General features: G+C 39.9%; 3 protein-coding genes across 3 annotated transcripts; all 3 read right to left on the reverse strand.

The window, feature by feature from the left end:
* Positions 1–653: 653 nt before the first annotated feature.
* atp6v0ca (ATPase H+ transporting V0 subunit ca) lies at positions 654–5,701 on the reverse strand. The gene is made up of 3 exons (XM_026325583.1): positions 5,467–5,701; positions 2,769–2,952; positions 654–1,769 (listed from the first exon to the last, which is right to left on the reverse strand). The coding sequence occupies exons 1-3, from the start codon at positions 5,540–5,542 to the stop codon at positions 1,565–1,567; spliced, it is 465 nt and encodes a 154-aa protein (XP_026181368.1). The 5' UTR covers positions 5,543–5,701; the 3' UTR covers positions 654–1,564.
* A 1,165-nt stretch (positions 5,702–6,866) lies between these two features.
* ypel3 (yippee-like 3) lies at positions 6,867–10,561 on the reverse strand. The gene is made up of 5 exons (XM_026325585.2): positions 10,195–10,561; positions 9,308–9,426; positions 9,011–9,054; positions 8,330–8,438; positions 6,867–7,974 (listed from the first exon to the last, which is right to left on the reverse strand). Exons 2-5 carry the CDS (start codon positions 9,422–9,424, stop codon positions 7,885–7,887), a joined length of 360 nt encoding a protein of 119 aa, XP_026181370.1. The 5' UTR covers positions 9,425–9,426; positions 10,195–10,561; the 3' UTR covers positions 6,867–7,884.
* A 924-nt stretch (positions 10,562–11,485) lies between these two features.
* gdpd3a (glycerophosphodiester phosphodiesterase domain containing 3a) lies at positions 11,486–16,514 on the reverse strand. Its single transcript, XM_026325568.1, has 10 exons — positions 15,971–16,514; positions 15,542–15,584; positions 14,900–15,035; positions 14,625–14,670; positions 14,374–14,492; positions 13,675–13,764; positions 13,358–13,491; positions 13,036–13,095; positions 12,768–12,819; positions 11,486–12,054 (listed from the first exon to the last, which is right to left on the reverse strand). Exons 1-10 carry the CDS (start codon positions 16,107–16,109, stop codon positions 11,926–11,928), a joined length of 948 nt encoding a protein of 315 aa, XP_026181353.1. The 5' UTR covers positions 16,110–16,514; the 3' UTR covers positions 11,486–11,925.
* Between the last annotated feature and the right edge of the window lie 189 nt (positions 16,515–16,703).

Consider the following 16,703-nt stretch of genomic DNA (forward strand, 5'->3'; position numbering starts at 1 on the left):
GTTATCTGTCCTGTGACACCGGGTTGCCCTGCTTATCTTTAGCAGACATTTGTCTTATAGTTTTGTGTTTGCTGTTAGATTGTGGGCAGTTGTTGCTATGTCTATCTGCAGCCATGTCGTGTGTGTCACATATTACTGGTATTTTGGGTTGGACCTTAACAGAACTTCTCTGAAATCCTCACTTTATTGTTTTTGAAATGTCCTAATCTGCATTTTGAGGTTAGTATTGTTTTAATCATGTCTTGTAGATGTGGAAAAGTAAATTACATAGTTTTACACTGGTTGTTGTTTAACTTGTTACTTACAATGTCTTCCTGTATTTGAATAGAAGAAGTGTTTATGCCATTTCACTTCAATCAGGAAAGCCGTCATCTAAACTGAGGTTATAAGAGTCATTTATGACCTCTTGTATCAATTTTATTTTCAGATGTGCACATGGAACCTAATCTTAAGTGGTGTGTGATGACCCTCCCACTGTGTCTCAGCAGGTCCTTAGCAATCCAGGTTTTGGTTAACGTGTGTTCTCTCACCTTTCAGCTGACATCCACCTTGCACCTCCTTCATGCATTTTACAGTGAAATGCTTCTTACTTTAATAAGCCTGTCACTGGTACTTCAAATTAAAGTCAGATGTAAAAAGCCTGACAATGATGATCTGGAGGAGGTTGAGTTTTATTTGGAAATCTGACAGGCATGGCTGAACAGTGAGCTCGCAGCTTAAACAAAAATCAAGACAGCAGCACTACAGGTAAACAATACTAGTGTTTGATAATGTCATATTAAACATAAACCCACTTAAACGCATTATACACTCAGGTCATTCACACACACGCGCATACACACGCACATACACTGTCAACATGTGGGCATCCTCCATTAATAATCACACTACATCCAGAGGAAATTCAAGCACTTAGAACATTTATCCACAGTGCAATTAATCTAACTATACACAGATAATTTATATATTTTATGTATATAGGGTATTCAGTAAACATTACTCCATTTAGACGGTCAAAATCTTCATAGCGTTCCATAAATAGTGAAAAAAAAGCTCTTGATATCTCCTCACCACTAATTCCAAACATGATCCCCGAAAAGAACATGAAAAAATAAAATACTTTTCCAGCACTCTCCAAACAGAGAATGATGATCAAAACCACCAACATAAAACAAAAATCCAAAGAGGGGTGTGGGCAGAGGGGTAAACGTTGATACTCACAGCACAGACTGGTTACTACATTTACAGGGGGTGGAGGGACTCTGGATCACTGTACAGGTTAAGATCAGACAACAAATCAGGCAGACTGTCCACACATCATCCCACAACAACCAGTACATCTTCATGCCCGTTCTGTACATACAGGACCTGACACAACTGGATGGCTTTAAACAATATGGATAAATCACATCTACTGAAGACACAGCTGTCAAAGTCGCCAACATGTTTCTGTTGCCATCCCATCCTATCAGATCCACAGGGTGTAATGGAAGTAGGTGAAAATCTCCTATTTGTTCTTGCTGCTTTGATGTGGAATGAATGAGATGGTGTTTGATGCGCACACTTATTTTGTAGATAGGATGAGGGCCACGATAAGGCCGTAAAGCCCCAGCACCTCAGCGAAGATCAGAATGAGGATCATGCCTACGAAAAGCCGGGGCTGCTGGGCGGTGCCTCGCACGCCAGCATCGCCCACGATGCCAATGGCGAACCCAGCTGCCAGACCGCTGAGGCCCACGCTCAGACCAGCACCGAGATGCAGAAAACTCCTGTTACAGAGACAAAAGAGTACCATCTGTCTGAGCACAATACTGTCTAAGACAAAAATAAACAACATGCCACATTTTATGAAGTTATCAGAAAAACTGCTGCATGACATTTTGATTTAATACTTCTGATATTTGTGGCAATTCACAGTACAGGCATTACCATCATGCTCTTTAAATCAGCAGATTTTATTGCAGTACAGAAGCGGTGCATAAAGACATCTTGGCAATAACACACAATAAGCATACTTTGATCATATAAAAGTGCACTTGATTGGTCATTTGTAGGTTGTAGAAGTTTTTTTTTTTTTACATTTTCATAGAATGCCGATGCGGTGTTACTAACTTCTCCCTTAATGTCTTCATCCAGGTAAAGGAGGTGTATGTGGAGGCTAACAGTCCTTTACATCAGCACTGTATTTCCTAGACCACACAGGCCTTTTGAGTAAATAAACACACCTACATATTCAGTCAGAAACACATTACATTAGTGAAACGATGATGTTGTAACTGATGTTCAATATTAGTTTTTCATGCACTGAAAAATTGTTACACTATATTCACAGTAAATAACACTGAGTGGCATTGTTTGTCAGTCTTGCCCTCATAAAAATGTAGGCAGCTATTGCCAGAAAACAAGTCCAAGTTAACAGTTTGGCACAGCAACTGCAGCATGAAGAGGGAAGACATGGTAAACTGAATGCCATGCCAGTGTGTTTTTCTCATGGGGTGGTGAAGATAAAAGACCAATAAATATTGAAATTGAAAACTTTCTCACACTTCGGGTTGCAGGATCTCCTTTTAAAGATGAATTTTTAAAATTAAAACATACATTGCTTTTTTGTTGTGACTGGGATTTATGGAGGCTGTGTTTTATGTGTGTGTATGTAATTCAACTCAAAACCTTACAGACTATGTAAAAAAATATTAAATGTGTTTTTCATTTTACAGAAATGACATGAGCAGAAAATATATGTAAATGTAAAAATGAGTTGGTCTTACTTGTAAAGAGTGACTCTCTCAGAGATGTTGTTTGCTATCAGCACGGCCACCACCAGCCCGTAGATGGCGATGATACCTGCCATGACTACAGGGATGATGGACTTCATGATGAGCTCTGGCCGCATCACAGACATGGCAGCGATGCCTGTGCCGCTCTTCGCTGTCCCATATGCTGCTCCTAATGCTGAGTAAGAGAGAAGAGTCCCTGTTAATTGGTAGGTTCAGTTCAGTCAGTCTTAACTCTTCACATACTACTGACTCCTGAATAAGCAGGGAGGTTTCAAACCAGGCAAGACATGGAATCAGATGAAGCTGGGTGGGAATAATTTCCCAGGCAGATGGATTCTAACTAGGACTATAGTTTGATATAACCTTGTAAGCAAAATGTGGCAGGAATGTCTCTCCCCGAACATGCTGAAGCTAAGACACAGCAGAGAGAGGTCCAGCATGAAGGTAACAGACAAATGCATAATATAAAACAATATAACAGAAGCCTTGCAATAATCCCAATTTTACAACAATCAACATTTTATTGCTTCTTTCTCTCTTTTAAATGCAAATACCCTTTATCTGCTCTGACCTTTGTTTTCATTGTCTTGTCTGATAATTATACTGATTCAATTGTTTTGCTTAGGAAGCACTAATAGCGCCTTGGTTCCCTTCCTTATGTCAACACTGTATGTCTTTGATCAAAATGTCCAAACTATCCAAACAGAGACTAGAAAAGTAAATAATATCTTATAATTCTTGAAACAATGTTCTCTTTTTATTGACACTGTTAGAGAGGTGTTGATTGAGTTATACAAGAGTGTTGTTAGTGGCAGTGCTAATTTGGATTACACAGATTTACCTAAGAAACTGGGAAATAACTGGAAATGGGAAAAGCTTGAAAACTAAGGCAAAAGCTTGTTTTTGTTCAGGACAGGATCAGTATTTTGTTTGCATGTCAGCTCATCTGATGACCAGTCAAAGATTTCACAGATGCTGCACATGAGCCAGTTCATCACTGACACTACACTACACTGACAGCACCAAAGGTCAGTGTAAAAAAAAATTACATAGTATTCAGCACAGGTCTTTGTTACCTGGTGAATATAGACCTACACAGGCCAATTACAGATAATTACACAGTGATGGCAGAAAGCAGTGAGAACACAGGATGTTATCTGCTAACAATGAAGACCTGAAAAAATTACTAAATCCATCACATAACACAGCTTTCACCACCTCTCACTTGCTGCTGTGGGCGTGCTGACACTTTGGGCTATGCAAAAGCTATGCAACAAGCAACTGTTAATAAGAATAATTTTTAAATAAACAAACCAGCATTTTCTCCAGCAACTTGAACTGGTCTGCATCAAATAGCCCTTGCTTTTATAACCTGAAAAGGATATTGGCTTATCCATAGACATTTTCTGCAATTTGTGTTTGCATAAAGTTATAAATTTTAAACTTCTGATCTTTCCACTTTTCAACAGATTATGGACCAACTCTGCACTGCCTCCTTTCTTACTATGCCTTCAAAGGTATTGATAACAGAAAGTGTTGAATATCACATTTCTATCTATAGATGCCGTATATTTAATCCTTGATTGAGTTGCAGAGTATTCAGTAACAGCTCTCGTCTCTTTTCCGATGGGTTACACGCTGCTTCTGCTTCATGCAACTTCCACCTTCCAGACAACCTGAAAGCTGCTCCATAATAAACCATCAAACACCTGGTATTACACCATAACAGCACCAATCTAGAGTTCACTGAAATACAAACATAATATTCTCTAATTCTAACCTGTAAGGCCCAGATTACACTGTTGTTCTATGCCTAGATGCTGTAGGAAATAATATAATTACACATCAGCCTGATAACTAACAACAAAATTGCCATGTAGAAATGTCAAAGATATGAGGCAACAGTAAATACATCTCTGTTTAAGGTTATTTAATGACCAAAATTCCCATAATCTGCAGCAAAAATGCTTATATTAATAAACACTAGATTCATATCTTCTTAGTGGATCAATTTAAGTCTCAAACATCAATATTTTTCTATATTTATACTCTGTACCCTGCACATCCAGCACATGAACGAATGGATGGATTTTCCCTTAAATTTCACAGACTGATGTTTAGGCCTTAAACTCCAGCAGATCCCCGTGACTCTAAATAGAAATAAGCGGGTATAGATGATGGATGGATAGATGGATGGATGTTTAGGCCTTGGTGGTGGTCCTCCTATAATAAACCAATAGGAAAACAGGCGCTGGATCCACACCCTGAGAGTATCTCCTATAATATGTGTGAACCTTTCTGTTCAGTGAAGTAACTTCAGAATGACAGATTACAGATGGCCTGACCGGGACGGCTTGCCATCTCATTGTGTGTCTGCGTCACTAACCAGTATCTACCAGAAAACACCTAATAGCCTCACATAAAATAACCTGGGGGTGGTCAGCAGCGATGTTAGCAGCCTAACGGGCTCAGCAGCTCCGTGTCGCCGCAAACCTTCCCCCGCTCTCCGCCTCTCATCCCTGGGCAGATGTGTGATCCGTGACCGACCCTGCGAACATCAGCACCTGCAGAAAGGCCCGTGTTCTCGCTTCTAATGTCATCACGGTAAGTCAACCGAGCTAACTAAACGAAGCTACCTCGTCCTCGGCGTAATAACGGACATATCAGATGAAGAGGCTGGTGTAGTTACCGCTGAAGACCATGGCCGCAGAGGCTCCCATCACAGCGAAGAAGGGTGAGTACTCGGGGCTCTCCTCAGAAGACATTCTCGCACGATTCTCGGACCGATACAGCTACAAGGCAGACGATTTAGTCTTGTAGTTTCCCCTATCCCACCGTCAGCTCTGGGCAGGTTAAAACCCTTAGAGGAGACGATAACGTAGCTGACACCGGTTTAGAAGAGGAAAATGGCGAAACGGAAAAAGTCACGTGACCAACCATCGCGGAAGGGTCCATTTGTGCGGGCGCGGGGGTGCGCGACACATACAGGCGTGAAATATGTAATTTTTGTTGTTTGGTGGACGTTCAAATAGATTTTAGGAATTGTTCTCATTCGGTATGGGTTCCAAAGAGATTACACACCACAGAAGCTTGTGATATTGCAAAATAAGATGTAGGTGATTTTTTCCTGTGTGTGTTTTGTGGTATGTTCTGCTGCAAGTGTACTGACTGCGGCGTCTGTCACTACAGCTGGCGTATTAATTATGTATCAAACATATAATAAATCAACCATAAACACTGTGATCGCTTTGCAATTTGAAAAGACAAATAAACATTTTAACCGGGAAGCGATCAGCAGATAGACGAACACAGTGTCTATACCAGCATCTATCTTTTGTGTTTACTATGAAATAAACCTGTCAGGTTATTCCGAACCAACACCGGACTCTCTGGACGAGCCAAACACACTGAAAGTGTCTCCATTAAATATTCTGGAGACACATAGTGGAGCTGCTTTTCTCAAGGTGACACTGTGAAATGGATGTCAACTAAAGGGACATTTCACCGCACAAATAACGTCAAATTATTTTTATCCTTTTTGGAAGATTATATATTTATCAAATCTTATTGTAACGTCTTTACATGGTTTAGTTTCCTAAAATGCGTATTTTCTCCACAGCATCCTCGAATTAGTCTAAAGGGTTATCACGATATTTAGTGACAAACTTAAAATTGGTCTCTGGCAATCTCAGTAAAACTACCTTACAAACTAATTTAATAAACCATCTCCTAAAAAAATATACTGTGTACCGTTTGCAAAATATTAGCATATAGTTTGATAGAGAAATATTTTTCCAGAAGACCCATGATTTCAAATTTGTAATAGAAAAACACATTTACTCTAAGTTAATACAACTAATTTGCTTGAGGTGGCTATAATATGCTTAATGTAAACAGGAGGGTATTGATGCAGTATATGTGGTACATAAGTTACAATAAGTCTAACAGTACCCACACCACCATCTGCTGGTGATTAGTTGACTAGTCAATGCACTGAGCTAAAGCTGCCAGCGTGCATGAAAAGGTTTTACCATAAACCATGTGTGGGAATCAGAGGCAAAATACATACACACAAAAACAAAATAAAAGTGATCTACACACATTACAGTCATATTATATTTTAATGAAAGTTCAGGTTAAAATGATACACTTTAATGAAAGAAGCAGACATTAAAAATCACCATAAATATGCTACATTATCCTAATCACGCATTGCTCTAACATGATTGAGTAAATGTATCTGTAAGGCCAGCTCAGTGTTACACTACACACAAACACACTTATCTGCATTAAGTAAAAGTAAAGATATCCCAACTGTGCAGTGGAAACCCTAGATGTCAACCCTAAACTTAATGCTTTTCAACACCGTCCAGCTTAAGACATCTACACACACACGCACACTAAAATGTAAACCAAAACTTGCACAACACTCAAACCACTCATACTCCACATTTAAGAATTCTTTGATGATACTTTTGTGGGGCCTTGGCTGATGGCCTTTGGCACAATATTAAGTATTACAGATTTTACCATAAAAACAGAAATATCTCTGATTAAAACAAAACAAAAAGCCCTTCCACTACTCCAACCACTACTGTAACCTTGCAAACAATGTGTGGGTCAAACAAGCCTTTCTCAGTTTAGGCCAGATAGTCAGAATGTGGACCTTAAAATCAAAAGGAAAACAAAAAACCTGCATACAAGGTGTAAGAAGGTTAGAATAATTGACTTGCACTTGCCTCAGCCCCATGCAGCAGACTGTTTAGTGGTTGCTGATGAGGGTTCATCACCCAAACACACTTAAAATCCAACAAGCACACGTCTGCATGACAAACTGTCTTTCACTCAAACCCTTCACTCATTCAGTCCACGTCCCAGCACAACTAACAAATGGGATAGCAACATCAGCAAATGTGTTGTGGTCGCTGGACAAACACGAAGAACAGAAAAAGATAAGGCATCACATGCTATTCTTGGCAAAGCTGTACAAAGTGAAAGTGTGGCACAGCAATGGCTCGAATGCGGGATGAGGAAGCTACACTGGAACCCTCTGAAGTCAAGGGGATGCAACTTTTGAAAAAGTCATGAAGAAATTAAGAATTCCCTCTCAGTCCCAGCCATTGTCCTTTATCATGTGGGACAGCTCGATGATGTACTTCCCCTCCTTGTACTTCTGACTCAATTCAAAGGCCTGTTCCTGCAGAAGGAATGGGAATTAGGTTTATTAAAAAAGCAGACTAGAGGGCAGCTCGAATCAGACTTATGACTTCTTTTTAAAAAAAGCAGAAAGCAGACAATCAACAAGTCTTATTGGCTTTTCAGTAACACAAAACTAAAAAAAGCTCCTTCCACTGGAAACATGGCCTGATGATGTGCAATAAATCAACTTAATGTTACAGGGGTGCCATCAACAGCTGAAATCTAAAACTGAGCTATAAATTAAAAACACTGTAGGTATCTATAGTAGGACCAAAGTTGTCCCCTGTTGTCAAGTACAAATTTAGTTTAAAGCCAAATAGGTCATCACACTGTGTGCACGTGCACATACTTACGTATTTCCAGCCCAGTGTGGTGTGACAGTTTTCACAGTAGATGTCGGCCACAGCGTGAAGTCCTGTGAGCAACAGCCTCTCCTCTGCAGGTCCACAGCCAACGTTCACCCTGAAACCAGATTGCAACTCAATCATTCTGGTGTAAAACTATTTTTCATGACAAATGTTACCCTAAACATTACATAATTTGCTTTAAGTAAACAAAACAAAAAAAAACTTGAAACAGGCAGGGTGTATTTCCATAAGAGGGACACCATTTGACACTTCAAGCAAAAAGTAAAGATTTGAACTGAACATATTCCGATGAAGTTAGTGATAAGGTTTTTACAGTATCAGCATGAGCTTTCCTGACCTACTAACCCACACAGAGTGTGATTAAAGCAAAAGCTTTCCAACGTCATGGTCTGGTCTACAGTGAATCAAATTATATGCTGATAGTGTGCTTTGTTTAAACGAGTGATACTATAAATCTGTTTTCAGACAGAACTAAAAAACAAATAAGGTCATAGATTTGCCCCTTATTTTTGCATTCAAGACCCATTAAAATACTTGGCCGTTAATCTAACCTTAACACCAACTAATTTAAGTTTTAACCTGTCTACATAGTAATTATAGAAATAAATAGGATTAGTCACATTTGTACATTAAATGTGCAGTAATAATTAAAAGTAAAATACTTACACAGAGTTGAAGAGGTAGGCTCGGCCCTGACTCCCTTGGAAAGACTAGGAGACATAAAGGACAAATTAAATAAGAGAAAAAAAATGCTACATGAATACACTTGGCATATGGATCACATGGATACTTATTGTAGTTCTTCCAGTTTTGTAAAATATTTACAAAACCTTTTGCTACTTTGAGGCATCTCAGGTTTTGTGTCAGTCTAGTTTTTCCAGTTTATCTTCCTTCTAATCAGAAACAAAAGAAGTGTAGCCAGTCGAAATAACTGGCAACAACAAAGGGTGGTGGCACACTGACCTTAGATATAAGATCATCATGGTTGGCCAGATGAGCGCGGCAGTGAACACAGCTGTAGCGGCGGTGGCAGGAGTCCAGGTAAGCCTGGAAGGTCTTGGCCTTTGTCAGCTTCACCATGTCTGAGGGGGAAAAAAAAAGCAGAAGGAAGCAGGAATGTAGTCTATTGTTGGATATGGGTCAGTGATGCAGGCATGCATGCTATGACTCCTGGTCAAGCACAAGGACAGATCAATCAGAAACTATCACTGAGGATTTTCAGGACATCAGGTGTGACACAATTAGCACTGATTCCAAAAATCTGATCTAAGTAATACTTAGCAATCAGGCCATACACCAACTAAACAGTGTTCATCAGTTATATATCCTTTGCTGACTTTTGTGTCTGTCATATAGAGATAAGGTGAAAATGCAAGACATAACACAATTTTGGACAGAGGCTTTTAGACAAAACCAAGACTGTACTTAAAAACAGTACTTGTATTTTATACGACCATGCACAAACCAAAATAGCGTCAAAGTAAGATCTAACAAAGCGTGTATTATAAATGAACAAAATGAGGCGAGAACAATGCAGACACATTGGCTAGGTTATGGCACAGTTTACAAAGGAAATTGCTTCCTGGTTTCTGTTTGCACAAACAATCCTTGTTTTGTGACATGCAATCGGTTAACCCAAATTCAAGGGGAACGTGCTGCGCCATTTGTTCAGTGTCCAACACTGGCAGCCGTCTCTCCGCCGCTAAATAGCGACACACAAGCGGACACACGGCCCGAACCAGCCAACACAAATCGGTCATTAGCTTGTGTGTTAGCTAGCCCGCTAGCTCGGCACTGTCCCCGTACAGCAGCTCAGACTGCAGGATATACACAGGTGTGTTTTGACTCACTTGATATTACCGGAGCTCTTCAGTCTACACAGGGGACCAATGTGTCTAACAGCTGGAAATCATTAGATTCAAGCAGGTACGTGGTCGGTAGGTCGGCTCGGTCCAGCAGTCGACCACGCGCTGACGCCTCGGACAATAAAGACAAACAGGCTCCGGTTGTCGCAGCGGAGTCCGTTCAACCGCGGCTCTTTTTTTTTTTTTTTTTTTTTTTTTGAATCCAAAACCGTTTTCAAATACCCCTGTCTGACTTTTGGTTAAAACAGGAGCAGAGAGACCACCGTGCTGGCAAACTGACAAAACAAGTATCGGCGGCCGCTGCAGGAGAAAGATGTGGTTTGTTATGACAACACGCAGAGGAAGTCTAAAGACTGCAAAACAAACCCCCGTCGACCAATGGGAGCGTGGGAGTGACGTTTAGAATATGGGTCAACCAATCAGAGTCGAGCTGACATGAGCCTTTTATGGCTATCAGCCTGATTGATATGGCTTTTAGTGGGTTATCGTTGTTTCCTGCTGCTGGATTAGGGACGAAAGGCTGCAAACCTTTACAGCGATGGGATGAAACTTAACGTATTTACTACACTTAAGTACATTTTTGAGGTACTTGTACTTTTACTTCAGTATTGTAGATTCATGCCACTTTATGCTTCTATTTAACTACATCTTCATTGCAACTAGTTGAAAAACACAAATGTTTTGATTATGAGGATTTGATGCTTTTCTTTGTTAAACTCATCATTTAACTAACCAGCCAACTAATCATTTAACTTGACTAAAGACACATCCTTTAGTTTGATCTGTTATACTGACTGACAGCAGTAGCTCTATCCTGTTTGTGTGATCAACAGTCTTATTTTCTCTGCTGGGTCACTTATTCAAACCTTTACTCTTAAAAACCTTAGTCTGCACTGATTCATTCATAGTCCATTAATTCAATACAATGTGAAACCAGCCAGGTCAGAAAAATGCAGCCTTTGTTTCACCAACAGACTGGTTGATTATTATCAATGGTCTTTGACCATGGCCTGGGAAAACCAGGACACAGTTGAGGTTTGCTGTACATGTAAACTTGGCATATCTACACATATAGTAGATGTGATTGTACTAAACACAGATGCACAACACATCTAGATACTATAGTAAAACCATTGTACTCACCTATATATATATATATACATATAGACTATACTACATGTGTAGCACCAAAAAGTGCACCTTACATACTTTTTACACAGCCAAATTAGGGTTTTTGTCTTAATTGCACTAAAATAAAATAAGAAACGCAAATAAATTGTGGTAGATGATTTATTTCCTAAGTCAAGCACTTAACAAACCAAATCAATAATGTCAGTAAAGAACACCAGACAAAGTCAAAACAAAGTCACATTTACTCTCTTATCATGAAAATGTGACCAGGCCCAGCTGGTTAAATATTCACTCTGGCACTGATAGATTCACTGAGGAGAAAATCAGTTGCTGGTTTTGTAAACACTGGGCTATGACTGGAGGACTTTGGGTGGAGTCTTTATAAATACAGTAAACTCACAGCAGATCACGTGACAGTGATTAAAATTTGAGATTAAAGAGGTGAATGATCCCACTGCCCTGTGCTTAATGGCCATGCTAACAACTCTGACTAAATGTTGTCATTAGAGAGGAAATGGGTCTTGTTTTTGCTTCTCATTAGAAAGTTGCCATTTCTGACTTATCATGTCTGGATGTCTTTTGAAGTCACTCCTGACTTCTGTTTCTGCTGAGGTAACTCGACAAAAGAGCTGGATAGTCACTCATCACCCCTGTGGCTCCTAGCTCAAATGCTGCCTTCACGTCCTCTTCTTCATTGCAAACAAACAAATGCACCTGCAGACACAGATTTTCATCACCACAATACTCATGACTTAAGAGAATTGTTTATAAAGATAATTCTGAACTGAAGAGATGGAAAAAATTGACCCATTTTATTATTATAACTTTGTTCTGTGTAACCAAAAACAGTAACAAAGTAAATCTGAGCTCAACCGACACAAGGATTAAAGCTAAAATCACTGTGTCCTGTGACCCTGTCATCTGTGCTGTAGTTTTAAGCTTCAGTAAGTAGCTTGACCATGAAGAAAACTCAAAGCCTATTTTCTAATTCAGGAGAGGAGCAGTTTTCACAAATGCAACTGTCAAAACAGAGCAGACATCAGCATAAAGCAAAAATCTGGGAAGCTACAGCATATGACTTAGACTGTTTCCATACTTAATCTACTCAGACCACTCATGGCCTGACAATGGGGGTGAGCTCATCCCAGCAGAGATTAGTCACATCATGACAGAGGTGATGCATCAGAGACACTCAGTGGTTGTGTCAGCCTGTCTGTTATCTGAAATTCTGAGGCACTTTCTGAATTAAGTAATCAAGTCACAATCAAGTTATTTACTAAACTGAACAATTAAGTCATCTACACAGTAGCATCTAAAAAATGGTTTTAAAGTGTTTTTGTGTCAGATAAAGGCAATTATTTAAGATGGTGAGGCCAAAATAAGATGTTTAATAAGTACATTATATAATATATGTAATGGTTTCTGACCTGTATTCCACGGGCTGTAAGGTGTTTAAAGAGACTCTTCCTCATAGTCATTCTAGAATGAAAGAATAATACAAAAAGTGCTTAATTTTACCCTTATAAGCTTATAATCTCACATATAAACATTATTCTACATACAAACATAAGTAAATTTACTCTAAATCTAATGTTCTTAGTTATATTTCTTTCTCAGTCTGTAAAACTTTTTTTTCTTTATAATTCAAAAACTGAGTCAGGTCAGCTGTAAGGAAGGCTGCAACCATTTACTCACTTTTCTAACAAATAAATGACCAGCCTGTTCCTCATGATGGGACTCTCAGGAATGAATGTCCTGCAGCACACAGAGAGAAAAGGAACACACATTTCTGATGTGACAAATTTAAGAGAGAGAATAAAACCAGATGGATGAATAAGAAGTACAGCCAAAGCAACTAACAGATGAACATGTGATGCAGCTTTAAAACATGGATAAAACACTGGGCATAGGCAACTGTGGAATATTCCAAGCTCAGATGAGTGTTGATTGTCTCCCTCACATGTACGAACACACACATGGTCTCAACATGTACAGACACACACTCCCGCAGCCACACCTGTTGATGAGGCGCACCAGGTAGAACTGTAGTAAACTCTCTCCCAGCGGCACAAAAGGGAGCAGGCCGCTGTAGAAGAGAAGCAGAAGCTGCAAACCCCGGCCCACAGTAAAACTGTACGGCATCGAGCTGTTCTATAAAGAGGCAAAGACACAGAGAGACAGTTTTTATCAGTGTGGGGCATTTCTGTGAAACAGCCAATGGAGCTGGTAATACCATCAGATTTAAGATCACAATTTTGAGCAAAAATGTTATACTGTAAATTTGTAGTTTAATAATGTACAGGTAATACTGTCTCCCCCCAGTGGTTAATGTACCATTCTGCGGCATTCCTTCATTATGCTGGAGTCTACAGAGGCCCAGACAGTGATCTTCTCTCTGTTGTAGCGTTTCACCAGGTCAGACACCTACAGAAGAACAAGTGGTGGATTAAATATGAGGTCGGTGAAATGATGAAGGTGAACCCAGTCAGATCAAATCAAGTTCAGTAAATCTGTACACCATTACAGCTGGGCCAACTATTTAAAACAATAATGTAACACTGACAGCCTGTATTTACTTCATAAGATTCCTCACCACATTTACAAGTCTGAACTGTGGGTGTGCAAATAGTGGCTGCAATTTAGAGCTCATCATCATCTTGACATTTAACTGGATAGTTCCTAAGCACCACAACTAAAGCCTCAGAAATATCACAGCATTCACTGAACACCCATATGACACATTTTAATTAAATAGTACACAGCTTCAGGTTCTGACAGCTAACATAGCCTGTCTGACGTACTTTCAGTAGTACCACATAAATTATTATCTTGATACACTTACATCTCGGATTTGAGGTAGCACTTTATAACACTCTATCACAGTTTCAGCAGATCCAGGAGCAACGAAGGATAAGAATCATGGAATAGGATCTAACATGTCCAATGAGCCAGTATTGTGAAAGTGAAATTTTCAGGAAAGTGCTTGGAAACTGTGTCTTGGTCAGAGTTGGACTTTCTTCAGGTGCACTGTACCTTTTCTATGAGCTCGTTGTTGTTCTCTTTGATCTCAATGCTGACGGGTATTTCAGGAAACTTCTTGAACACCTCCTCCAGCAGAGCAAACTTCCTGTCTGCACTGCTGCTGTAGTGACCTGGAGGACGAGAAGAGTGAAAAGTAAGGTTACATGCACGCACGCACGCACGCACGCACACACACCTACTGACAAAATTCTTCATTTCACTGTATTTTGTTAATGGTTAATGATTTGAGAGGAGGAACTTACCTACATAGAATGTCACCTCCAGGCTCTCCTTATACAAAGGTAAATCCTGAAAGTGTTGAGAAGCAAATTTATGGAGGCATAAGAAGGAATATTATTGTGATGGTGAGGGTGACTGCCATGAAGAGACATTACATACAGTATATTTTATCTGTTCCAGCTGAAATTCGACATGTAACATGTGAGTACTGAGTACAAATTAAGAAGCTGGGCAAAACAAAAAAACAAAAAAAACAATACTTGTCCTAACGTGACGATTGCCGCCCTTGTCCTCCCACCTGTAGGTTGAGTGAGGAGATGGTGACGTCACAACCGGTCTGCCGCAGCAGATTGTCATCATGTGACACCACCACATGTCCATCACGCGTCAAGTGACAGTCCAGCTCCAGCATCTCTGTGCCCTTCTCCACCGCACTGGAGAAAGAAGTTCAGATTGTAAGAAGCTAAAACATGAGAATATATAGACAACCTGTAAAGTGAGAGAGCTTGTGCTGTACTCCACTCTGAACTGAGAAACCAACTCACCAAGCCTCTATAATAAAGATCTGCAGACAGTGTAGCAAGAGACAAATACACATTCATTCATTCATGAATCTTACATCTATTTTAAATCTTACTTTAATCAATTTTAGTCAGAGAGCACTTGTATCTTCGGTGCTAGAATTTACATTTAAGTAGTTTTGCTAAGTTGCAAATGATAAAACAACAATCCCTGTGCTGACAAAATTTTGAGGTTTTCTCAACCAACTCAATGAAATAGATTCAATTTTAAAATAAATAAATTAAATAAAATTGCTTTAGACAGCAGCCAGGGGGATGCAAGTGGGTGCCGAGTATATAAACACAGGAGACATCTAACACGTACAAAGCTGGATAATCACTGCTGTTCTGAGAGCAACATGTTTGAGTTTGGTACTCACTTGGTGAACGCCTCCATGGTGCTTTCTATCTTCTCTCCACTTCCTGCAATCAGGTGAAGGAGTCAGAGAAGCCCTCTGCTCTAATAATGCACACTCCGCTATATTAATTATGTATTTTCAAACAACTGGTGAAAAAAATATTGTCAAACTTCCACTGAATCAGTCTTACTCAGCAGGAACCTTATTGTGTTTGCACTTACTTTTTACATTTTCATTTATTTCCGCATATTAAAAACTGACAGAAATGAGCCACTAAAATGTGTGTATCCTTCTATCCATTTTCTCAGCTTCTTCCCACTCAGTAAACCTCATGACAGCCTGAATTCTGACTGACACCCAGCTGTATGACTGCACATCATGATCAGGTTTTAAATCACACATCTTAATCATGTGTCCCTCCTCCAGGCAGGCTGTGAGTTACCCTCTTACCTCCTCTGTGTGAGATGTGTGTGCAGTGAAAGGCTGTGCGTTTCTTCTTGTGGAGAATGTGTGGGTTCTTCAGCAGGTACACAGAGGTGAGAGCATATCCTCCCACCACAGGGAGGGCGAAATATAAAAAGCTGCTCATTCTTACCCAAAATCAGGTCCAATGAACACCTGACAGCCCCTGTAAGATCCAACTCAATATGTTGGACTGAAACAGTGCAAACTGTGATCTAACTAAACTTTAAAAGAAGTTAATTAAGCCCTCAGTGAAGACCTACAGCAGCCCTGTCGTTCCAGTGAGAAGTGAATGGATCCAAAAGCTTGGGCGAAGCCAGCCTGCTCTGCGTCTTGTTTGCAAGATAAGAAAAAACCGGACAGACTGGTAAGACTGAAAAAAACATGTCCCACGAGTGTTTCATTGCGCAAGAATTGAGGAAGTGTCCATCTTAACGGAGTTACCTGCAACCATCAGAGCTGTAAAATCTGTTAATAAAGCACTAGCACATAATCCAGAGCTCACCTCATCACTCTGTTTTCACTAGCCTCTCCCCTGCTCGTGGCAATACTATCCACTCTGAGAACTGCTTTGTTCAGCAGGAATGAAAGGCTTTGTGTGTGTCATAACGGCATGTTTGCCTCCACTGGATTTTTTTTTTTATTCTGCTACATTATCTGGAGTATCTAACACTTAATTGCCCTCTTGACAAGCATTGAGGCAGGCGTATTTGACAAAGGG

Source organism: Mastacembelus armatus, chromosome 8 (genome assembly GCF_900324485.2).
Source record: "Mastacembelus armatus chromosome 8, fMasArm1.2, whole genome shotgun sequence".
NCBI lineage: Eukaryota > Metazoa > Chordata > Actinopteri > Synbranchiformes > Mastacembelidae > Mastacembelus > Mastacembelus armatus.